The sequence below is a fragment of the Macaca fascicularis genome, chromosome 2, assembly GCF_037993035.2.
Source record: "Macaca fascicularis isolate 582-1 chromosome 2, T2T-MFA8v1.1".
NCBI classification, from domain to species: domain Eukaryota; kingdom Metazoa; phylum Chordata; class Mammalia; order Primates; family Cercopithecidae; genus Macaca; species Macaca fascicularis.
Window position 1 is genome coordinate 98,652,244 of NC_088376.1, and position 26,235 is coordinate 98,678,478.

Below are 26,235 nucleotides of genomic sequence, written 5' to 3' on the forward strand. Positions count from 1 at the left end.
GCAGCTTTTGCCTTGAGATTCATGAAGATGATGTTGACCTTGAGTAATACTAACCAACTCGTTCCTGGGAACCCAGTTTGAGATACCTCAGCAGGGCTGTGGGCCCATGGAAGAGCATGACCAGCTGTGAGTCTTTGGGCAAATCACCTAATAACACCCCTTTATGCCAGTGTTTTTGATTGTAAAATAAGAAGAGGGGTTTGGAGTTCATGGACTCTAAGGCCTTCCGCTTCTGACTGTCTATGAGTATAAGAGTCCGACAGACGGAGCAGGACTTTAGAACTGTTTTGTACTGTGAATTACAGATGCTCTTTGAAGGAAAGAAATATCGAGTCTAATGTTCTTTAGAAACTCTGGCAGGTATAAGCAGGACATGGTATAAGGAGGACATTGTATAAGCAGGACATGGACTGGAGCGTATGCTAAGTGAAAGCAGACAAATTCTATTTCCTTACCTGAGCAAATATTTTCTTGAAACTGCTTATGTATGTCAAAGAAGCCCACAACTTCAGCTACACAGCTTTTTGTATCGAAAGAACTCATACTTTTTGTAGCTTTTATTTCGCACTTAATTTAAAATGACTTTCAGCACTAAAATGCCTGGAAGATTTTACTCCAGACCTTTAAGGAAATGTTTAGTTTTTATGAAAAATGACAAGTCAGTGATTAAACTTCTCATGTCTTTGGTGTTTTGGCCCTAATAGTACTGGACAATACCATGACCACATGGAAACATATTTTTGGAAGCAAAACTTTAATGTTATACAATGTATGCTATAGAGAGCTAAGAAAATTTAAGGACTACTTGTTTTCTTTATTTTTTTTTCTTAATAAAATGGAATCCACTAGGTTGAAGACTCTTGATATCATATGCCTATCTAACCATGTTTTTGTTTTATAAATTAGAATAAAATCTAGTTGTGATCATGGTTATCAAATGGGTTTGTTTGGAAAGCTACATCTTTTTTGTGAAATGTTTTTTAAATCAGAGTAACCATAAACTGATTCATTCAGCTTTTCATTAGTTTGTTTTGTTCTTGGCTATAATACTTGTGACTCATGAAGAATTACGTTGACAAACAGGATAAATTCTACATGCATTTTATTTCCTAGTGAGTTGTATAAACTTTATTTTTGTTGAAGGTTGTATGTTAAATCAATATTACATTCTTATACTTGATTTGCGGTTTTAGGTATTTTCATCAGGTGGAAAAGCTACTTTTCGTGGCTTATTTTTATTCTTTCCCTAATTCCAACAGTAGTTGATATCTGGAAAAAAGAAAAAGAAAACCAAGTGAGTCCTTGTCAGGTCCTGCTGACTGCTGAGTCTGGAGGGATTGCGAAGTGGTGATACGCCCAGGGACAAACTGAACTCCTGCAGAGAGGATAAGCTGAAGGGTGAGCTTCAGGCTTGCTAAAGGGGCAAATGCTATCCACAAGTTAGAAGAAAACATCCCCTAATTTACAGTCAGCCTGCAGTGCAGAATATAGGCACCCTGCCCTCACCCCACCAGCAGCTTGTAATATCAACCACTTTCCTCTTCATCCCCTTTGTCTGGAGCAAAGTGATATCTTTTTACACCTCGCTGTGAGGGTGTGCTCAGAATCAATCATGCACACTGGGGAACAGAGGACTTCAGGAAGGAGAGGACCCTCTGCAGAGAAACCCACCCCCTTATAACTTATGTCTCAGCCTTTTAGAGAGGAGTGGGTAGGCTATGAGAAGAACTCTACATGTGAGAGCCAGCAGGGACCTCAGACAACATCTAAGTCCAGTTCTGCCTTTAACAATAGAGGAGCCAGTGATGCCATGTGGCTAACATTTAACTAAGGTGACATGACTTGCCTACTGACAAGCCTGGAACTAGAACCCAAGCCTCAGGCTCTTTTCATAAAGTTTGGAGGAAGAGAGAGGAGATGCTTCAATCTGGAGGTCTCAACAGTCATTAGAGCCTGTTGGTGACCTTGGCTAGGACAGGAATAAGGTTTAACAGAGAAATATTGTAAGTGTTATCCAAAGGGGACCAGGAAAGAAAGGAAAAAGTAGAGACTCAAAATGGAATTAACAAAGAGAGAGAGCAGGTATTGTAACCAAGGCCCAACTTATTGTCCCTAATTCTCTGAAATTGATTCCACACCTACTTACACTTTAAGTCATTTCTAGAAATATTCTCAATATCTAGACCAATGAATTTCAAAAGTGGAAATTGAAAAGGATTATATTTTTACTAGGTTCTCCTTCCCCTCCCAGTCTTTTTTTTCCCAATGTACTTTTATGGGAAAGATTTCTTTTTAGTATTTTATGCCAGTTTCAAGAGTGGCATAAGGAAGTAGTGAATGTATACATTCACTTCCTGAGTTTCAGTTTGAATTTACTATTATGCTCTCTTCAGGGGAATGAGACTTAAGAGTTCTCTTAAAGGATTTTACTGAATTATAACAATTGACCAAAATAAAGTATTCATATTGTAGTGCTGGACCCATTAGTGAACTGTGAAATTAATGTGGGGAAATGCAAACTGCATGTTTTATTTTACAAGTTAAAAGGAAAATACTAAGTTTCATTATGTGTTATAAAAGGAGAAACTGTTTTCTGCATGCTTTGTTTAAATGTATTAATTATTTCTTATTTTATCTTGTATTCAAAAGAGTTTGAGCAAGAGTGCTTCAAGTAAAGACGTCTAATCCACCCATTTTCTCTTTTTTTTTCTTGTTTTTTTTTAACCACGTTATACAAACGGTATTGTTGAGATGAGAACACAAATCTCATCAATGACTGATGGATATTTAGCCTTTTCTAAGAAGTAGTCACACATCTGGGGCACTTCCATGTTGATAATCTGAGATCATAGTAGATCAAAAGTCCTAGTCATCTTTAGCTGTGTATTAGAATCACATGGGAGCTTTTGAAAGCTAGTGATGCCCAAACCATGCCCAGAACAGTTAAGTGAGAATCTCAAGGTGTCAGTTCAAGGATTTCATGTTAAATGAAATCTCACCAGGTGCTTATTGCATGGCAGCAGGATTTAGAGATACCGAATGTAGCAGCCCAATTCCCCATCATTTTCTTTCCATTCTCCATTTCTCTCACAATTAGCTTCATTCTCAGTGGCTCTATGGACTTTATTCTTCCTTCTAATTATTTCAGTTAAATTACTCTCTTGTCAACTGGGCTAATCCAAGACACAGATTGTCCTCTATTATTGTCTACCATCCTGGGTATTCATAAAGCTGGACCCTAGACTCACTTTGCCCAAAGTTGGATTATAAAATGCTCATTTATGTTTCCTGGCCTCAAAATTCACCTGAGTTGCATTTAAATCAGAAATTTTTAAAGGGAGATTAGGATGCACCTCATGATCTGTGCAGTTCTGAAGTTCTGCCCTCTGCATCTACTTTTGGACTGATTTCCCTTTAGGGTGCCATAAATGTCCTCCAGTTTATGTCAGCTCAAATGAGTCCATGAGGTGCAGACACTGAGTCCCTGAAAACTCCATTCACGTTGGCACTAGGCTGCATATCTGACTAAAGGGTGAAGACAAACATGACTCCAGGCCAATAGAGAATGCCCACCTGTCACCCAGGTTCTAATTTAATTTCTAATTGGACTTCTTTGTGCTCAGTTTTAGCACTTCTCATTCACATGTATAAGGTGAGGATTAAGGATTGATTTCGTTGGGTTGCTCAGAATCAGACCCAAGAGGAAAGTCTACGTGTAAATGATGTATTAAGGCAATGCTCCCTCCAGAAAGAAGCAATGGAGTTTGGGGAAGGAAAAGCAAATACGCCAAAAAAAAAAAAAAAGTGTGTGATTTCAGGCAAAGGACTGCTGTTCAGCAGCTTAACATATGCTCTTTGGATCAGGAGAGTGGAACCAGTCTCTCCTGTTGCCATGAGAGGGACTATCAGGACAGCAACAGCAGGAACAGAGTAGAGTTCAGAGAGCAAACAGGAGATGAGGATGGGAGGGCTTGGCAGGGTGGCAGCCCATGGGACACAGAAGTAAGACCAAAAAAATGTATTGGGAGAATGAGCTGTCATCATAGACAGATAAATAAGGAATGAGTGCATCAAAGAGCCATTGACGTGATTACCTCTGTACCTTAAGCTTGAAGGCGAGGGAATCTGCATGCCAGTCTGAACTTGCTCAACAGCAGTTTTCTTTTGATAATCTGTTTCAGGACACTTGAGGCATGGACGTGGCCAATGACTTGACACCCATGCGTGTTGTCAGCTGGACCTTCGAGATCATCACCCTCCAGTTGGGGAGGGTTCTTCATTCCAAGGGAAGGCTCCAAACCCAGCTCTGAAAATAAAACCACAGCCATCAAGATCCACTATTATCCACGATCTTACTGTGACTTACTCTTCTACCCAAGAGGAGTATCAAAGAAAGTAGCTCTAGACATGAACATCCAAGAGGTAAGGTGAAGCCAGTAGAGACACTTTGATTTGTATTGCTGTTGATTTTTCTTACATTAATGATAAGATTACTGGAAGACAAAGGTGCCCCCAATTGATAAAAATATTCAAGAAAAATTAAATTAATGAACACAGAGCTCCCGGGGTATAAGGCAAAGGCAAGGAAATTATACGGGATATAGGCTGTGCTTTTTTAAAGGGGGAATTATAAAAATCAAGCAAAATTAAAATTAAAGGAACATGTCTTAAAAGAAAAGAACTATGGAAGACTAAACCTTGTGAATTTATAAAACTTGCATAAATATATATTTCAGATATATACACTCCATATAATATACAAACCAAATATATATAATGTATATGACAAATGATGTAAGTGTATATAACAATATATATTAACCTAATTGAATAATTACATAATCATGTTCCATATCTTAGGCGATATCTCCTAAGATATGGAACATAATATTATAATCATTATCCTGCTCTGTTGAAGTTGGAAAAACCAATTAGAAACATGAGAAGAATGAGATAGAAGGTGTACTGAAAAACAAATGACCTGTTAGACAGCAAGAAGAAATCACCAGGTGAAGGAGAATAAAACAAAAAGCAATCATTCTATCTTCTTGCCTGGAGCCTGGTTCATGTTCAGGACTCTGGGGAAAGTGAGCAAGAGAGACAGTGTCTGAAGCAGTAAGGTTAGTTCTGGTTGGAGCTGTTGGAATACATGGAGAAGTAAAAGAGAGACAGGAAGAAAGAAAAGAGGATTAAATACTACAAGTTATCATAGTACATGTCAGGAACTGTGCAGCTCCGACACTCAATGAGCACTTTCCATGAAACCTCTCCTTGGAGCCAGACTGGTGCTCATCACTTCACATGACCCTCACCGGCTCCTGAGGACATGCATTTCCTGATGTCTCAGATGGGGACATCACCTGACAGAGGAGCACCACGCAGCCACAGAGGCTCCAGAAGGAGATAGTGAGAGGGACAGAGAGTAAGGATGAACACGACCCAGAGTGAAGAAAATCTGAGCAGAAGTGGATCCTTGTGAGAAGGAAACTGAGGACATAGCTGTGGAGATGAATGGAGATGGTGAACTAAATGGAGTATCATGAAAGAAACTGATTTGTACACTTTACATATGAAAGTTTCCCTTTATTTCAAGGAGAGTGTAAAAACAGAAAAAAAAAAAAAAAAAGAAGCTGGGTATGTCAGGAGACTGATTTGTGGGACCAGAATTTCTAATTTTATTAAATGTGCCGAATACATTGCTATTGAAAGTGCCTAATGGGGGGGAAATTAGCTTAATAAGGGATGGTGAAGGAGAGAGAAGAAATTGGCAAATGAGACTTACTGAGAAAGCAAAGGAAGAGGGGTCCCTTAAAAGTAGAGATCTTAAAAATCGTTCTACCTCAGATGAAAAAACACATGTGAAGTCACATTCTGAGTGTTAATTTGCCAGAAAGATAAAAGAATTAGATAACATCTATTCATAGGTTTATTGAGCAATTCTTATTGAATACATCACTCTGGAAATTCTCATAATTAATGCTCTGAACAACGATTACAGGTAGATATCATTTCTGAGGAAACGAGATATTAATACCAAAAAGACAAATAACTTGGCCAAGGTGAACAACTGTAAGTGGCAAACCCAGGACCTGAGAGCAGATTTGTTCATAAACCCCAGGTCCTTACCCAGGACCTGAGAGCAGATTTGTTCATAAACCCCAGGTCCTTACTCACTTCACTATGTTAGAGCAACGTGGATTTCAAGTTGACCCTCAGTGAGCATGCAGAGCCCCCCTTGTCTCCTCCACCCACAACACCATGACAGCCAGCACCTGGATTAGAGTTTCCTATTCCCGTTTCCTTCCCTACCTTGGAAGGGCCATTGGTTCCCAGAATCAGTTTTGGCTGTGAAGGTCCAGGTGGTGGAAGAAGGGCCCTGCCTGGCCATGCTATAGCCATAATCAAACCATTGATCCAGCTGCAATTGCACACAACTGAGCACCAGGGTGCTTGGCTCCAGCTGTGCATGTGAAGATTGCACCTCTGACAGGTGGTGGCTCAAGTCTCCACTCCAAGGCCCTTGGGGACAGGCCTCCTGGGTGGGAACTGAAAGGAGAAGGGGGTTTAGTAGGAACAATTTCAGTTTCCCCTTTGCTAAGCATTCCCAAAACACCCATCTCTGAAGTCCCTGCCTCTCCATAAAATGACCCAGTGCACCCAGTGACCCAGGGCATGAAGACAGACATCATGTAAACAAAGGCGATGTCACCTTTCATGTCTGTGACTGGGGATGCTGAGACCACAGGTTCCCAGGCTAGAGTACCCATTTACTGAAAAACCCCCACTTGACCCCTGAGGCTCTGGATTGTCTAACAAGGTCATGCCTATTATTCATTATTATTCATCTTTTCCCTGCACCCTAGAGTGATAGTTTTAGAGAGCTTCCAGAACACAGGAGAGGAAGAGTTGTTTATCTAAACACATAGGAGAAGAAGAACAGCGGAATATTTAGAGCCTCGAGGCTTTGGGAGGGAGTGACGTAAAAGGGAGTTGGAATATTAAATACCAAATACTAAGTGAGGTGAACTTTTCAGGGTCCTAGGGCATTTTGAATTTCCTGTTGCCTGCAATAGTTTTACCACCTCCCCACACATATACATTCTATTGCCATACAGTGGTTATTAGCAGCCTTAAGCAATGTAATACAGGAACCAGTCCCTTTATGAAAATTTAGGGGCCAGAAGTGCTACAGATCAGAATTTGTGGTTCTTTATGGAGGTAACACAATGCTCAATCTTCATATTACCCATTTTTCCAGTGGGATCGGGGCTGTATTCCCTGATAAAAATTATTTATATTTCCATAGAGAGAAAAACACACATTCTCAGAGGGTGGCCTAATGAGAGACTTCGAATGGCCTCCGCCAAACCAAGGTCAGCCTAGGAAGGGGACGGAGCCCTCAGGACCTGCTCCACATTGCTGTGGAGCTCCTCCCTCTACACATCCTCATTCTCACCAAGGTTTCCTTAAGTTTTTCGTAAAATGTCTTTCACGTATCTACTCTACTTCATCTTCCTGAGAGCAGTTATATCAGACTCTCATCACTCATTCTTGGCTTCATACAGTCTCCCTAACTGCCTTCTCTGATTCTGCCATCTCTACACTGGCAATTGAATCAACAGTTTTATCACCCTGTTCTTATCACATTCCCGCTCACTTCTGAAAACTTTCTCTCCATTGCCCACTACATGACTCTCACCCCCGACCCTGCCTTTGTTCTCCTTCTAACTTCTGGCCCGTATTCTCATCCAATATCCCTTCCTACTACTCCCTCATACAAATTCTCCGCTGGAGTCAGGATGGCCCCTCACTGGCCCCAGCTCTGCACTGGGTGCCTCCAGGCCTCTGGTCTTTGTCCACAAGCCCTACTCTCAGCTTGGTGTGACCTCCGTAGTTACTCAGGACACAGTTTTCTAATCATCACCCATCAGTCACTGAGGACATCTTTAAGATTCCATGATAGTCTATATTGGGCTGATGGGGAAAACATCTTGAAACAGCAAATCTGGTTGGTAAAGACTGTTCAAACCCAGGTCTCCCCATTCTTGTCCTCTGCATTTGGACAGGAATCAAGCTCTAGGAATGTTTTTAGTCATCACTACTTAACTTCATCATGTCATTTTATCATTCTTTTTCAGACTACCAAATCTTATTAAACTTATACTTTGAATATTCTTAGAATTTTCTCAAACTTCTGAAGTACTGTATATTTTATTAGTTGGGCAGGTAGGGAAAAGCCGCCAATAAAAGATCAAGTTATAATTTAGGTTGTCTTCTCACTGATTCTACCAACGTTTTCCCTGCAGAGAGAGGATGCAGCGGAGCTGACCTCCTGTGTCACTGCTGCTGGGGTCAAGGCTTTCCCCTATACACACTATTCACGCATAGTGTGTGAACCCACACAAAGGATGCATCCTTGTACAATCTGGATAGTGCCTTCATTCATCCCAATCATCTGCAAAGAAGCATTTGGCCTCTCTGGCCCATGTTTCATGATGCCCTGGCAGGGCCGTCCCACATTGCACACATCTCACTTCTGAGACATGTGTCTGAGCATTTCCCTTCCTCCTCATGGGAGCCCCGTCTTGGCTGGAGTGTTTCTGAGGCAGAGCCCCGCAGCTTTACCAGGACAGCCCAGTTCAGAGCAGAACCTCTGAGGACAGTGGGTGGAGGAGAGCAGGACCTTTCAGCTCCTGATTGACTTTCCAGGGAGAGCCTCCTGGAGCTGGAGCTTCCCCTTTAGGGATTGGAGGAGGCGCTGGCTCTGGGGACAGACAAAGTGCACAAGGTTTTCTTTCTTAGGGAATCTGTGCCAGGGCTACCAGAGTTCTTTGTACCAGACTGGAAGCTTTTCTGTTTAAGCTTGAAAGTATTTCAAAACGATTTGCTGCAAAAGGAAAAAGGGTAAGCACCCATCTAAGCTCAGCCCCTGAAAGAAGCCACTGCAGAGAAGTAGATGGAGACTGGGCTGTGGAATAGGGCAGACACTGGGCCATGGTCCCACCAATACTAGTCAGGCCATCACCTACGGGGCAAGTGAGGGATCTTGCTGAGCCTCAACACAGTCTTCAGCTCTAACACGGAGATGCCACCACCTACTTGGGAGTGTCCCTTGAGCACTGAATGGGCCAGAGACAAGCGTAGACAGAGCTCACTTGGCAAGGAGCATGGCACACAACAGAGACAAGGTAAATGCATATTTTTGTCTGTTTCATGAATCCCTGTGATCCTGAGAAAAGTCTTTGCTTCTCTGAACCTCAAGGAGAAATGGAAAACAGGAAACCGAATGGTCCTAGCACAAAAGACACTTACCCACCGAAATAGTATCCAAGACCAATATTTTAATTGCTAATTTCATTAGAATATAATGAGATATATCGGAGAGTATCACAGAGTTACTTGCTCCTACCACAAGATGATTTTATGGGTAAAATGCTCAAAAATCCGCATGCAACTCTCAGAACGCCAAAAAAATCTAATGAGTGGGAAGAAATGAAAATTGGATTTTTTTCTCCACACACCCTATGAAGCTGCTACCCCGTGGGACAGCCAGTCAAGAGGAAGGATCTCCTGGAGATCATGGGGATGGGAACCACATGGTTCCAACCACATGATGGATTTAGCTCATCAGTTAGGCCAGCACCTCATCAGGGACACTAGTTTTTGATGGCTTATGTGACATTATGACACTGAGACCAGACACATGATTGAAATTATAAACCCACACGTGGAAAAAAATCACCAGTGCTCCACAAAGAACAAAAGCCATGGCCATGCAGGCAGGATGGGACACTCGCTTGCTTCAGCTGGAGGGAAGCCACCTCAGAAGAAGTTGAGAATCTGGCCTGGGACATAGGAATCATGAAAACAGACCTCCAAAATAATTGGGCAAAACTGCCAGCACAAGTGGTTGACTAGAGAATAGTGAAGGGCACTGTCCAGGAAATGCAACTAGCAACATACTTTCACCAAAGAGAGATGTCTTATCTTAAAGAAGGAGGTCTTTCATACAAATGTCTTCAGCTGAGCTACAGATGGCCGAGTGTTTGCAATTGCCACTCACCTTTTCCCTTCTCAGGCCTGTCTTGATGCCCACATCCCACTCTTGTGAGAAAGGGCCTGGTGACAAAGGAGTCACCTAGGACAAGAGAAGAGGAAAGTTCCACGCATTGGATGTCTGTGTTTAAAACTGTATCCAAGAGCCAGATTCAAAACAATATAAGTACAGGGATGTCATGTCTCAGCCTGCACAAATTGCAGGAAACAAAAAAATAGAGAGGCTGCCTGGAAGGGAGACCAGTGGAGCTTTATGACCTTTGGGATGAAGTACTCACAGGCTGAATCCAGAGCACAGCAGGTGAGCTGTTCCTCCAATGAGCACAAGGTGCTATTGTAAGTCTGGTGGCAGTCACATAGGTCATATTCAATCGAAGGAGTCAAGTAACTTTCATCCAGTGAGTCCTCTGTGACACTGAGCTCTTTTACCTCCAGCAGCTGCCTGCTGGGCCTGGTGAGTGAAGAAGACTGAAGATAAACACCAGAGGGAAGCAAAACCACAGTGCCCAGCTGGCTCTAAAGGGAGGCCTACAGGAGGGGCCAGAGGAAGGAAAGGGCAGGCCCCTCAGAGAGATAGAACAATCCTTCCCCATCTGGGGCAGAAGAAAGAGAGCAGCAGAGGCTCGGTGCACTGGGTAGACAATGAGCTGAGGACGAAGGAGATGGAATGATCCCTGTACAAAACAGCCATGACACACAATGCACATGGAGGGACATCATGGTGCATTCAGCATTTTTGCATAAATTGTATTCATAGCAGCATGCAGTGGCCAAATAAACATGGGCTCTTGAGTTTTCCTAGACTCTTAGAGATATTGTATCCCCAACATCTCTTTTTCTCAATATTGTAGCAAGATACGAATTTTTTCATTCATTTTCATGCTGTGAAATACTTGCACACATGGTAATGCCAAAGCACAGACATCAGATGTGCATTAAACAAAAATGATAGAAAAGGGGACTGCAGAAAATATCTCTGATAGATCAGTTCAACTGAGTCAACTGAAGAGAGATTAGTACAATTGAGAGGAATTAATAAAGAAGGGGAAATACAAATACAGCTATACAATGAAAACAGGCAATTCTAATAACAAAAAATATTTCATGATTGGCTGAATAGATGGAACAAATATTCAGCACATTCTGATTTTTCCTGCATCCAGAGTCTCCAGATGTCCACTGAATTAACTGTCTGTAGTTCCTTGGAGTTATCTAGGGCCTGATGGGTCTTGGTCCTTCACATCCTCTTGGTCATGTTCAAGTTCTGTCAATAATTTCAGACAGGGAGAGACAAATTAAGCAGATTCTCCTACACCCATGAACAGTCCACCATCCAATCCTAACACAGAGCCATCAGTCTCCTCAGTGTGAGAACGGGACACTGTGAGAGAAATATTTTGGGAGGCCTGAGGTCCTGTCATGATAGAAATGCCTTGGATTTCCCTGAGCCTAGGGGTGAAATCTCCCTATTCTTGTAGATCATTATCTCAATACGATCTGTCCTGAGACTGTGCAAACAGGTAAGCAATATTTTTCATACCAATTCAAAGCAAATACGCCCAGATGTTTTCTAGAAAGGAAACTGCAATATGTAGCCTTCCCTCATCGAATACCAAGGTTGTTCACGGTTTACAGCATTTTAGATGCTGAAATTAGAAGGATGGAGGGAATCTATATACTCTTGAATCAAAATGAATCTCTGTGCTACACAGTAACAATGGCTATTTGGGCATCTAGGAGTGACAGTGGTCAGTCTTGCTTCCAGAAACATACCAGCAAGTCAATGGCCTGCTTAGCTACAACAAGCCAACATCAAAGACATAGAGAATGGGCCTGGGTTCAATGAAACCTTGGTATCATTTTCCACAGAAAGGTAGATAAAGATGCCACTGACCTTGGGCAGTCATAGAACCTCAAGGGACATGGTTGGGAAAAGAAATTTATAAGGAACACAATAATAGCTGGAAAGACAAATTGTATTCAAATTAAGACATCTCACAGACACCTCTTGGAAATATGCTGCACAGGTCGGTGTGAATTTGTCACATCTGTCTTGGGTCCAATATCTTGATAGTGGGCCCAGGATGACACAGGCATGGTCTGAGACAAGGAAGAGAGCAGAGCTCATTGACCCAACCCATGTTGGTGTTTCAAATTAAACTCTAGAATCTGATTCAAAACAACTCATGCCCATGATTCCTGGGCACATTGATGACATCTCTAAGCCCACTCTGGGGCTCAGGGTGCAAGGACTATGAAGTCTACCTGAGACATCACTTGGATGTTTATCACATTCACAGTGGAGCACTCCTCCCCCATCAAGAGCCAAGCAGACTTGCTGTTTCTCAAATGAGTACAAGGTGCTTCTGTAAGACAGATGGGAGCCAGACGGGTCAGTGGGAATCAATGGAGTCAAACAACATTCATCCCGTGGCTCTTGGAGGACTTCATGCTCTGCCACCTGTGGCACCTCCTTGCTGAGACTGATGGGGTAGGAAGGTCTAAGGTTAAACCAAGGGGGCCGGGGACTACAGACTCCTAGATGGATTTGACAGAAGACATAAGGCAACAGTTGCAGAAAGCAAAGGGGCTGACCCAATAAAAGGTACAAATTATTCTCTTCATGGTGGGACAGAGTGTGGCTGCCGTGGGATGGTGAGAGAAAGAGAAAGAGAGATAGAGATGGCTCATGTTCAGTGAATTGCCCAGATTAGAAGCTCATGAGAAAGAAGAAGCAACATATTTTGACATAATATGGAGTTGGGGTTTTATTCAATTTTCTTCTCTTGTGATCAGATACTTGCCAACAAGTTGACACCTAACAGGGTGTATCTCAGCCTGGATTTAACCACATGGAAGAGGACAGGTGATATCAAAAAATCCATGAGTTTGGTGAGTTCATTTGGGTCAACTGATTGCAGGATACTATGCTTGAGAGGGATTAAGCAATTGAAAGCAGGCTAAGGCAGGAGTATCACTTGAGCCAGGAAGGTCAAAGCTGCAGTGAGTCTTGATAGTACCACTGTACTCCACCTGGATGACTGAGTGAAACCCTGTCAGAAAAAAAGAAAGAAAGAGAAAGAAGGAAAGAAGGAAAGAGAGAGAAAGGAAAGGAAAGGAAAGGAAAGGAAAAGGAAAAGGAAACGGAAATGGAAAGGAAAAGGGAAAGGAAGGGAAGGGAAGGGAGAGGAGAGGAGAGAAATGGAAAGGAAAGGAAAAGAAAGGAATGGAATGGAAATGAAAGGAAAGGAAGAAAGAGGAAAGGAAAGCAGGAAGACGGGAGAGAGAGAGAGAGAGATAGAAAGAAAAAAGAAAGAAAGAAAGAAAAAAGAGAAGAGGAAGAAAAAGAAAGAAAGAAAGAAAGAAAGAGAGAGATTGAAATGTATATGAGTACCACAAGAAAAAAGAAAACATTGTTCAAAAGAATAATTTGTAGTCAACTGAATGTATAAAATAGTCCTATTCATAAACTCCTATGTTTCCCTGATGTCATCCTCCAGATGCCACTATTGAACAACCAGCTCACAAATCAGAGTTACCTGGGGGACACTGACTGTTTCCCTTCCTCTTCCTCATTATCATTTTGATTTTCTGCAAATAAATTCAGAAGAGAGGATCACATTAAGCAAATCATACTCCACACATGACCAAATTAGTGTCCAATCATAACACAAGGGTATTAACATTCTCAGCATAAGAATATGGTATTCTTACAGAAAAGCTCTAGGATGCCCTAGATTAAGTCTTGGAAGAAGTAGATGAACCTGCTGTCCAGGCCCATGGGGCAGAATCTTCCTCTTCTGGTACATCATAATTGCATATCCTCTGGCCTGTGTCTGTTAGGCAGTTAAAAAAAAACTTTTTCCCCAAGATCTTCAGGAATTTGATTAACTACTTTCTAGAAGTGTCGCTGCAATATTGACTTGTCTCAGTAGATGTCATGGTTGTTGAATGTTTAGAGGAATTTATACACAAGTCTGAACTGAAGGATAAATTCTAAAAACCCTCTCATAATAAAAGATTATACGGTGTTACACAGAAAAATTGGCCATTAGTAGGGTGGAGAACTCAGGCCTCAGCCTTGCTTTATGGAAACTTGTAAGCAAGATAAAGATAGAAGTGTTTATGTCCGGGTTTTGAGGTGGCTGCTAAGCTAAGATAAGCCAACTTAAAGGAGAATAGAGACTGCAGCTGAGAGCAATAAAACTAAGGTAACGACATCTCCAAATCTATAGGCAAGGCGGCCAATGACCTTTGACAGGCATAGATACTCCAAGGACATTGTTCGGGGACACAAATTACATCACTACAGGAGAAAAAAGACATTGGATCCAAGATAGGAGAAATCTGACAGATACCTGACAGATGCCTCCTCTATACCTCCTGTACACAGGTGGGTATGAGTTTATCACACCTACCTGAGGTGCAATAACCTGACACTGGGGCCAGAGAGACTAAGGCATGACATGGGCTGAGGAGGAGAGGGGAGCCCCCTGACCCACCTGATATTTATGTTTAATACTTAATCCTACTTCCTGATTCAAACCAATATGTATCTATAGGCCCTGTCCTCAGAGTTGAACTTTCTCAGCCTAGGCAGAGGTACAAAGGACGAAGAATATAGAAGCTACCTGGGAGAATGTTTAGCACTTCCTCCTCTCCTTCGTAATGTGAAGATTCACTGCATACAACCAGAGCAAAGCTGACTTTCTCTTCCTCGGATGTGATTCTGGCACTCCTCTGAGGCCAGTGGGAGTCAGAAGGGTCATGACAAATTGAACAAGTGGCAGGATATTCCTCCAGTGAGTTCTGAGGGACTTCCTTTTCTTCAGTCTCCTGTACCTCCCTGATGAGCCAGGTGGTACAGAGATAACAGAGGTGACAGAAGATCAAACCAAGAGTGCTTAGACCCCAGGGAGTGCGAGCTGTTTTGTCAGGAGGCATAAGTGAGTGGTTCCAAAACCCAAAGGAGTGGTTCCCTTTAAGAGAGAAAAGGCAATCCTCCTCTCTCTGCAACAGAGTGTGGCTGCCATGGGGGCCTGAGAAGAAGAGAGCAGCTGGAGCTCATTGCACTGGGCAGGTAGGATCCAAGGAGGGAAGAGACTCAGCTATCTCTATATGGTGCAGATGTAACACACAGCACATGGAGAACCCCAACAGCCGCTACATCATGTGGCTCAGTTGGGTTGAATGTAACATACTGTGGCCAAGAAAATACACGCTGAGCCATTGTAGACTCCAGAGATGGTGTGACTTCTAGGCCTTCTTCTTCCAATATTGTGATTTGAAAAGCAAGTACTTTTGGTCTAGGTACTTTTCTTGGTGTTTTACTTTGCTAGTTACTTCCTAATTCCTCTCCTTGTTAACTCTTTGCTGTGTATCCTAACTCATAAGAACCTAATGATAACTGTGTAGGAAGCAGATATGAAATTCCTCCTGATTTTCATAACAGAAGAGAACGGGTCTCTTCTGTATGTGCAGGAAATCCCCAAGGCTGATAAGTTCTCCTCAGGTCATGCTTCCAAGTACCACAAAGAAAATAGACAACCATGTCAACAGGGCTATTTCACTGTTGAATGAGTGCACTAAATCAATACAATCTGCAATTTTTTTCCTTGCATCTAGAATCCATGACAACCTGTACCTCTCTTGTCTTCTTTCTGAGGCCTTTTCCATATTTTACCTACCCATTACCAGCTCCTGATTATTCATTGTTACCTGGAGGCAAGTGGTCCTTGGACTTTTTCCAACTTTCTCATCTTTAGCATCTTCATTCCCAACTTCATCATTGTCTGCAAACAAATGCAGTAATGTCCATTCAGATATTTCCCACTTCACCCATTGCAAACACAGTGAGCTATGTGAGCACAGAGACATGAACATCTATGTACAAGTCAGTGTTGCACTGAAAGCCCTCATGTTTCATCTTTAGTTCTCACGTTTTTTGCCCTGGCAATGTGGTTCCGATCTGGAGAGCCAGCATGACGTGGGAAAAAATTTAAAAGACCTTTTTCGCCTCATATCACTGGAGCCTTGTCCATCTTCCCTCTGGACTTCAGCAGCTGTCTTCCCCTTCTGGCCACAGATCTGATTCCCAGGCACAGACTCCACATCCCCTCACAGCTCTCACTAAAACCTATTTCTTTCTCTTAGGAGAGGACAAACAACCTGTCCTGCACCACTCGATACATCAGGGGACTTCACAGGCCCTCCAAGTAGCTTCTGCTGTATTGTCCTGGGAAATTCTCTCCATGAAGAGTGTTCTAGTCTTAACAACTTTCCTAACACCACATGCTACCACATCAACTACCTTATCTAATATCACACAGTGAGGGTCTTTGTCTTATTTTGAAACACACTTATGTGTGTTCCCACATTTGAATGCTGTATCTACCACACAGGAGATAATTCATCTCCATTTCCAGTTAGACATCCAGGAAGGATAAATTGCTGGCCCACAGTTACTAAGACATTGCTGAGCATAGAGCCTGGGAACATCCATTCTTAGTCCAGGGCTCTCTCCACTCTAACAAGCTGCCTCCTGTCACATCCTCCTTCCTGTCCTTTAAAACTGGATGGATGCTGCTTCTTGCTCCAAAGGCCTGTTCCGTCAAGGAGGAAGGAGGCTTTTGCCGTACTGTGACCTCCAACCCCTGGCTTTCTCATCTCTTTTCCTACACAGGAAGTCCTGGTCATGTCATGGCACTAATGCTTAGTGGAAAGAAAGACCACCAATAAAATTGTCATTGTGCAGGTGTGGAGGTCTGGAGTCTTCTCATAAGCCTAGGACTTTGCATTATCAGGGTCCGTGACTACCTTACCTGGGCTGAGCTTGCAGACAAGGCACTCTGCCAGCCTGCGCCCCTCAGCCAGCTGCTCTCGGAGGTCCTGCCCCTGGTGGTTGTCAGGGTCATCATCAGTGAGAAGGGCCTTGAGATGCTGACTGAGTAAGAGGGAGGCCTCTCTCCCTTCCCGTAACTTCTTCCTCAACTGGGTCAGCTCTAGTGCCTGAGAGTGAACTAAGGCTTTGTATCGCCTAAGGTGGGATAGTAGAGAAAATATAACAGTGGAGAGGGATCAGTGATCAGTTCAAAGAACTGCAACAGAGATTTCTGTGAGAATATCCTCAAGAAGCCCTCCAGGCAGAATTTTAGAACAGTTTTGGGGAAATGGCTCTGACAAATAGAAAAAAAAAAAATTATTTTTTTGAGATGGAGTCTCACTCTGTCCCCCAGGCTGGAGTGCAGTGATGCAATCTCAGCTCACTGCAACATCGACTTCCCAGGTTCAAGATATCCTCCTGCCTCAGCCTCCCATGTAACTAGGACTACAGGCACATGTCACCCTGCCCGGCTAATTTTTGTGTTTTTATTAGAGACAGGGTTTCGACATGCTGGCCAGGCTGGTCTCAAAATCCTGACCTCAAGTGATCTACCTTCCTCAGTCTACCAAAGTGCTGGCATTACAGGGGTGAGCCACCATGCCCAGCCGAAATACAATTTTTTACTAAAACCCCTCCTCTGTATTAGAGTGCTCCTATAAGATTCCTCAACATTCCATTCAACTTTTTGCCATGTAAAGAAAACTAGATGTCTTGCAAAATTTGTTTCAGAAAGTTGTCCCTGTCGTTCCTCATTTTGGTCATGAACATTTCCATGTAAAAATACACATAGCACAATATGCAGTGACTAGACACAAAGCCACACATAGAAATGTGGCCAAGTATAGCTGAGGTTATTCAGAGAGATGAAAGAATGAAGAATGACAGGGTCAACATAATAACATTCAAATGAATGAAAGAATGAGAAGGCAGTAAGTCAGAAGATGATTCTAAGGATAAAGAAAACGTGATACTTATTTACAATGAGTGCTATGCAGCCATAAAAAAGAATGAGATCCTGTCATTTGTGGCAACATGGATGGAACTGGAGGTCATTATGCAAAGTGAAATTAGCCAGGCAAAGAAAGACAAACATCGCATGGTGTCACTTATTTGTGGGATCTAAGAATCGAAACAATTGAACTCATGGTGATAAAGAGTAGAAGGATAGTCACCAGAGGCGGGGAAGCATAATGGAAGCTGAGGTTATGGGGGTGGTTAATGTGTACAAAAAAATAGAATGACTAAGACCTAGCATTTGATAGCACAACAGTGTGATTATAGCTAATAATGTAATTGTACATTTAAAAATAACTAAAAGAGTATAATCGATTGTTTGTAACATAAACAACAAATTATTGAGGGGATAGACACCCCATTTTATGTGATGTCATTATTATCCATTGCATGCCTGTACCAAAATATCTCAGGCACTCCATAAATATGTACACCTACTATGTACCCACAAACATTAAAATAAAACGTTTAAAAAGAGAAAATGTAGTGGTGATTGCACAATATTTTGAGTATACTAAATGCTGAGTTGTTCACTTTCCTTTGGTTAATTTTGTGTTTTACAAATTTTGTCTCAATAGTTACTTGTTCTGAGTAACAATTGTAGCCCATAATTTACTAGCATTGTTGTTCTGTAATTGTTTTATAAATATTTGCACAATATGTGCCTGCTATGTAAATCGCTGCCCTTCTCCTGACCCGGATTAGCTCTTATTTGTCCAGCTGAGCTGCCCCCATCAGAGACTCACACACCTTCCACCTGCCTGCCCCACCACACAGAGCCTCCCTCACCTGAGCTCCTCAGCTTGTGTCGACTTCTCTGCCAGCTTCTCCTCCTTGAACTGCATCTTCTCCCCCAGCACAGATTCTGTGATGCCTTTGTGCTCCTCACACTCTGAGAAAAGACACACCTGTCTCGGTGGGAGGTTGGACATGTCGCTGCCTACAGGGGAGGAGTCAGGATCCACCCCAAGGACACAAGGATCCCCGGTACCAGGCTCTCGGCAGCACTTGTTGCTGTCACTTACAGGTACCACAGTGTCTGGCAGGAGTAGCCTCCTCTTTAGGTTTCTTTAAAGCAGATGCTCTGTGCTACCATCGCTTCTCCTAGTGCAGCCAGCAAGAGCTTTGCCTTTTGGGCCTCAACAGAAGCGCCACAACTTTACCAACCTTCCAAATACAAGGCAGCTGATACGCCTTAATTTACAGATGAGAAAAGAGGAACTCAAAGGCACATGAAATAACTAGAAAACATGACTCAACTGGAATGAGGCAAAGTCAGAGTTCACATCCACTAAGATCTGACTCTGAATCCTGGGCCACTTTGCCAAGCCTTGCAGCCTCTCCTGTAAAACACTGAGCTGGAACATAAAGCAGTGATCTACTGTACCCTCGGGAAGGCTTCTAGAACTATGGGACTGATGGTTCCCTTGTATTGGGAATTTCAAGCACAAATATCACCAAGATTTTTAAAATCATATCTGGACACAATTTAGTAAAATATGAGGCATAAGACCATAAGGCCCTGAAAAAAAAAATGCCCAAATGCTAATAAAGTTTGTGTTAAATTAGAAATAGTAGAACAAATAACTAATAAATAGTTTTTACTCTGTGCCAAGGACTGTTCCAGGAGATTTACAAGAACGAGTTCCTGTAATTCACTGCAGCAATTTACAGAGGTAGGAATTATTATAGGACTCTATTAATAGATCAGGAGACTGAGACAAAGAAGATAAACAACTTGGACTGGAGCCCAGGAGACTAGCCCAGGGTCCCTCCTCTCCACACTGCACTGCTACCTCAGCAGAGTCTTGGGCACTCTCTTTCTTCCTCGTTAGGAATAAGAGCCTCTGCTCTGGGAAGCAGGATTTCCCTCTCAGCAGGGTCGTCCCTGCTCCTGATGCTGTCACTTGTGGATACCACAGGTTCTACTAAGAGCAGACTCCTCATTAAGGTCCTGGAAAGCAGGGACTGTGAACTATCACCATCTTTCCCCCAGTGTGGACCGCACAGGGCTTTGCCTATTGGGCCTCAATAGACGCTTAAATTGAAGAAAAGTTCATTAGTTTCAGACATTTACACCAACAGACTAAACGTTATTTGCCTGCAGGATTTTAAATGGCACAGAGAGGGTCCTAGTAAAAATGGTTTAGGCTGTTACTGAGAGAAACTGGAAGTTTTGTGTCTGCATCAGGCATCAATAATTGGGACTTTAACTCTAACCCCACCCTACACTTCACTGCAAATGTGGAAAAGTTGCTAAACACTTCGTGCCCAGTTTTTCAGTCCTCAGCAAAATGAGATTAAAATATCTATTTCTACTTTTCTGGGAGCATGGGAAGGATGAAGTTTATTTTGATGAAGAAAAGAGAGGAATCAGGTCTAAAGAGTGTTTAGTTTCTCAGAGAGAAGACAGTGATCACTTATCACTTTGGTGATAATGAGCCTGTAGAACTTACTGTATTTCTGTAACTGGTTGGTCAGACAGTAGGCAGGAGCTTCAGAGACAAGAAATTTCTCTTTGAGGTCTCGGAACTGCTGTTCGCTCATTTTCAGCTGTGAGCGCAATTCCTGGTTGATTTCTAGGATGTTCATTTCTGCTCTCTTACTGGACAAAGGGCTGACAGATTCTGCTACGCTGACGTTTGTGGCAGAAGAGGTAGAGCCAGTGACTGGGGAGAAGAAACTCAAACACAAGATGGGTTAAAAACTAGTGAAATCAAACAGGTTTAATCAGGACTGAGGGATGACAATAACTGGAATTCTTACCTTACTGTTCAGAAAAACTTGATCAACACCCAACACCTGAAAGTCTTTAACTGCCAAAAACAAAGTTTAAGGTGCCACAGCTTGGAGCAGAAGGCACTGCCTGTAGCTCAGACTCTGAAGGGAGTGAGGGAAGTAGTGTCCAGTGGGTCAGGTAATGGTCTGCCATCACTATAAGAGAATTAGAAGGTGGCGATGTCACGGAATCTTGGAGCCCCTGCCTTCCACCTGCCTAGGCCATGCTGAAACACAAGGCCTCCTGATCTCCGCTGAGGGTCACCACTGATGGGGACACCTCCCTCAGCTGTCATTCTGAGTATTTGTGTACCCTTGTGACAATACAACAGACCTATCTCTTTCCCAATAAATCTAAGCATATTTCTCATTGTTCATCCCTTACGTGGATAAAATCATCAAGGCAGAAGTAATTTCTCAACAGGTTTTATTCTCAATGGTTATGCTGAAGTCACCCACCTTCTCTTTAAGTAAAAACAGATCTGAAGGCTTTTCTGCAAGTGAAAGATGTGGAACTTTTAGGCTGCCATGATGTGCTTTTCTGGGTCTTCTGCAGTTTTCTCTGTATCCTCTAAAAAGTGTAAGACCAAAAGCAGAATATAATACTAGGTGAGTGAATGATTCATTTTCAAAATGTTTTCTGTATTGTCTCAATATTCTTCTTGCGGCATCCCATTGTTATGTTGATTTCTTTTCCCTTACTGGGGCAGCACGTTGGCTTTTCACTACACTTATGACCAGTTTGACATCCCTACTGCTGAAGCTCTTCCACTGTCTATAGGCTGATTTGTATTTTAATGTCTCTAAATACTCCATTTCATACTTCTCAGTTATGGATGTCATTCTAGATTCACAATTGCTCTTTTCAAGATATCAAGTGATCAAAATCATTTATGCATACCTCCTGAAAACATACAGAGACCACCTATCTTGGGAAGTCTTATAAAGCTGAGGCTATTTTGTTGTTTTCATTCAGTTCCCCTGTATATTAAACAGATCAGGGTCCATGAGTGGTTTTTATGGAATATTGCTTGTTAGGTGTTTTTTTGTTTTGTTTTGTTTTTTGAGTTGGCCTAACACCATTGATCTGCGATTGTCTTCCACTAAAAGAATGTGGTGAGATTAGTAATGGGCAGCGGTGGTTGATGATCTTCAGGGTACATGTGTAATCCCCTAGAGGAAGGTGCAGGTCGTAATCCATTGTGGGTTTTATAGCACAATGTATGTTTTATGGAGTTTTTATTCTTTGTTCTATTTAGAAAGATTAAATTGAAGCTATGGTTTAGGGTTTTACACCTGAACTTACAATTTTTCTGATTTCTTTTTTTTGTTTGTTTTTTTTGTTTTTGTTTTTCTTGAGACGGAGCTTCGCTCTTGTTGCCCAGGCTGGAGTACAATGGCGCAATCTTAGCTCACTGCAACCTCTGCCTCCCGAGTTCAAGCAATTCTCCTGCCTCAGCCTCCAGAGTAGGTGGGATTACAGGCATGTGCCACCATGCCCAACTAATTTTGTATTTTTGGTAGAGAGGGGTTTCTCCACTTTGGCCAGCTTGGTCTCGAACTCCCAACCTCAGGCGATCCACCTGCCTCAGCCTTCCAAAATGCTGGGCTTACAGGCATGAACCGCCATGCCTGGCCTTAAAATTTTTCTGATTTCTATATTGCAACTAAATTCTTCTGTAAATAAAAAAAAATACTTTTTATTACTTGTAAGGACAAATAATTGGTTTGAGTTTTTGAAGATGAAGCATTAACTTTTGTTTTCATCGTGTACTTGTCCCTATTCGTGCTGCTCATTGTCTCTCAGCATGTCCTGGTCTTTCTCCTGGCACTTACCCTCCTCCTGCTGAACAATCTCCATGCACTGTCCAACACCACCAAAAATTCTGGCTCTTCCCTGGCCTCCCCCAAAATGGGCGCAGGTGTCAGGATGTCAAACACATCCTAAATGCAAAAGCGACCCATGCTTTAGAGCAGGCAGCTATGACCCCACTTCCCTGAAGTTGGCGATAATGTCCTAGTATAGGAAGGAATTATTTCTCTTTTACTAAGGGGTCTTTTCTTCATGTCTGAATGCCTCTGATCTGGCGAGCACAACTGTCCAAAACATGAATGTACTTGCTAACTTTCTAGTTTCTTCTTAGGCAGCTAGATTATTTATAAGTCCTCCTTACTTACATATCTCTACTGAAGTCTGAATTCTTAGCCAAACGATTCCTTTTCTTGTAAGGTGAGAGGCTTGGAGAAGACTGGTCTCATCACTGTGCAGAAAAGGTAAAAAAAAATTCTATTCAAAGTTTGAATTTGAAACTAGGACTTTCACTGTTCCAATGTGGACGATCAGTGCCTTAAGCACATGTCTCCAAGGGCTTGTATCTCTGCTGTACTCCAGATAAAGCTAAAATGGGGCCCAAGGATCCAGGTGTCCTAGAGTCCCCCAGTTTCTCTGGGCTTTAGAGGCTGCAACGAACACATCCTGTTGTTCTGCTCTGGCCTACTTTTGTATTGTGGCTTTGGGATGATGTGATGCACCTTAGTGGTTCCTACCCCCAAGCTGATCAGAGTAAGAAACAACACCTGGGAAAGTTAGTGCGAATACAGTTCCATCAACTCCGTTGCCGTGATTCTGATTCAAGTGCCTTACCTGGTGCCTGGAATGCATTTGTCAACGTTACTCAGATGTGCAGTCAGTTTGAGGACCCATTGATATCATCAATCTTACAGTTTGTGAGATGATTTTTCTTACATATTATCACTTGTGATCTTCACAAGCGACTTGTGAGGAAAGCTTTACTTTGCCCTGTTTTGCTGATGAAGTAACCAAGGTATAGAGTCTGTAACTTGGCCAGGTTCTCCTCACTGTAAGTACTGGAGCCAGATCTCAGGTAGAGTCCCCTCTCCCCCACACCCTTTTGCACATTTTCCAATTCAACTGTGTCAGTTCTTTCTGAGTAGGTGTTTCTCTAACCTATACCTTATTTCTGCAAAAACAAAAACAAAAACAAGCCTTTTTTTAATCTAATGTATTTCCTCACAACAGGCTGTCAGCATGATATTCTGGCCACTGACTGTGAAAGTGAGATGTATTTTTTCATGAAAATACTGGGCAGAGAAATGTGGAAAGACAACTTACGTTATTATTGTTGTTGTTGCTGTTATTACTAAAGTATAATTTGTATATCATAAAAGTCACCATTTTTAGGCATACCATTCAGTGTCTGTTACTATATTTAAAAGGTTTTGCAATCATCACCACTACCTAATTCCAGAAAATTTTTGTAATGTTAAAAAGAATGCCCATACTTATTGGCAGTCATTCTCCCACTTCTTGCAATCCATAAATTTATAGGAACCACTAATCTACTTTCTCTCTATATAAATTTAATTGCTCTGGAAATTTCACATATATGGAATAATATATTACATGGCCTTTTGCATCTGGCTTCTTTCACTTAGCATAATGTTCTCAAAGTTCATCCTTGAGGTGGCTTGTGTCAGTCCTTCAATTCTTTTCATGGCCAAATAATATTCCATTTTTTATGGAACATATACCACATTTTTTATCTATTCATCAAGTGATAGTTGTTTGGGATGTTTCCACTTTTAACTATTATGAATAATGCTGCTTTGAATATTTTTACATGTTTTTGAGTGAACATCTGTTTTCAGTTCTCTTGGTTATATACCTAGGCATGTAATTGCTGCATCCTATACAACTTTATATTTAACTTTTTGAGGAACTAACAAATTGTATTCCAAGCTCAGTGGCCACACCATATTATATTCCCACTAGCAATTATAGGAATTCCATTTTCTCCACAATCTCCCCAGTATCTTATTTTGGTTTAGCTTTACATTTTCCTACTGACAAATAACATTAAACATCTTTGCATGTGCTTATTGGTCATTTATATGTATCCTTTAGAGAAATGTCTATTCACACCCATTTTCCCATTGTCAAATTGAGTTGTTTTTTGTATTGCTCAGTTATAAGAATTCTTTGTATATTCTGGATACAGGACCCTTGTCAGATATATGATTTGCAAATATTTCTCCCATTATGTGTATTATCTTTTCACTTCCTTGATAATGTCCCTTGAAGTATAAAATTTTTAAATTTTAATAACATTGAATTTATCTATTTGGGGTTGTTTGTGTATATCTAAGAAACCCGTGCCTAATCCAAAGTCATAAAGACTTATAGCTAGGTTTTCTTTAAAATATCAGTTTTTGAATGAGAACTTTCCTGGGTTTTAGTTAAAGGTGGACATAATTTAATTACGCCTTGGGTCCATTGACTGATGTTTCTTCTGATTGATATTCCTATGCCCACCACACCCTCTCTGGAGCATCCAATGTCCTACAACAGAGCTCTGGGGAATGGTACCCTTTTACTGACTTTGATTCAGGTGAGTAGCCTGGTCATGTAGTTCAGCTTGGCCTTAAACCAAACCAGTTTGACATATTCCTCCAGATCTTTAAATTTGAACAGTTGAGTGCCTCTCTGAGGAACGCTTGGGCACCCATGTTTTTCTAAGGCTAGAGTGGACTTCCTCTGTCAATGCTAGACAAAGGGGACTATAGGGGTTGGATTTAGTCAAGACTTTCATCTCTGGTGTTAGATAAAGATTACACCTGCTTCAGGGTTTGGGGAAGGTTGCTCAGTACAAACTAGGTCCTCTCTAACTCTTTTTAGTGTATTGTAACTTCCTTCTAGAAATTATGGAAGAATATTTATTTTGGAACATTTTTCTGTTTTTTTTTTTTCCATTGTTTGTCTATGTTTTTAAGTGGGTAAAAGAGAACTCAGAGTAAATATATTCTTAACAACTAACTATGGCTCATGTACACTGTCATGTGATCATATTTCTTTCTGTTATTTAAACTATCTTATTACACAGGTATTATCCTTCTTTTGATGAGGAAAAAACTCAGAAAAGTTACAAAACTTTCCTAGGTCACAAATTTAGTGAGTTGAGGAATAAGCATTAGAAACCAGTTCTGTTTGGCCTTCAAAACTAACCTTGTACCATTAAATCAAATTGAATGATAGTGCTTCTGTTGGAATAAGTCTCAGAGTTTGTGGTTCTAGACTGATTTTCCCAGGGAAATAATGTGTCATTTTTATATTGTTTCAAACCTTCACGTTTCAAAATCTTTTTCCATTATGCTTTTTTGTGTTTGTTCTATTCCATTGTTTTTGGTTTCTTCTCAAGGAATCCCTGTTATTTATACACTGAGTATTTGTTACCTAACTTCTCTCAATTGTCACTTTTCAAGAGTCTTTATCATTTTTTTTCTGAGAACAGTTCTTAATTGAGGTATAATTTGCATACAACAAAATGCCAAAAAACTTAAGAATACAGCTTAATTAATTTTAACATAATTATGCATTGTGTAGTACCACCAAGATCAAGGTAGAGAACATTTTCCACCACGCCCAAAAGTTCTGACATTCTCCTTGCCAGTCAATACTGATCCGCTGAATAAAGAATGTATTCTGA

The 26,235-nt window shown here is 41.6% G+C and overlaps 1 protein-coding gene across 1 annotated transcript; it reads right to left on the reverse strand.

Annotated features, from left to right (window-relative positions):
* Window positions 1–1,086: 1,086 nt before the first annotated feature.
* LOC107126513 (NBPF family member NBPF6) lies at window positions 1,087–20,647 on the reverse strand. The gene is made up of 8 exons (XM_065539317.2): window positions 20,410–20,647; window positions 18,743–18,845; window positions 16,878–17,092; window positions 15,775–15,848; window positions 10,335–10,572; window positions 6,310–6,546; window positions 4,103–4,306; window positions 1,087–1,269 (listed from the first exon to the last, which is right to left on the reverse strand). The coding sequence occupies exons 1-7, from the start codon at window positions 20,543–20,545 to the stop codon at window positions 4,104–4,106; spliced, it is 1,206 nt and encodes a 401-aa protein (XP_065395389.1). The 5' UTR covers window positions 20,546–20,647; the 3' UTR covers window positions 1,087–1,269; window position 4,103.
* Window positions 20,648–26,235: the final 5,588 nt, after the last annotated feature.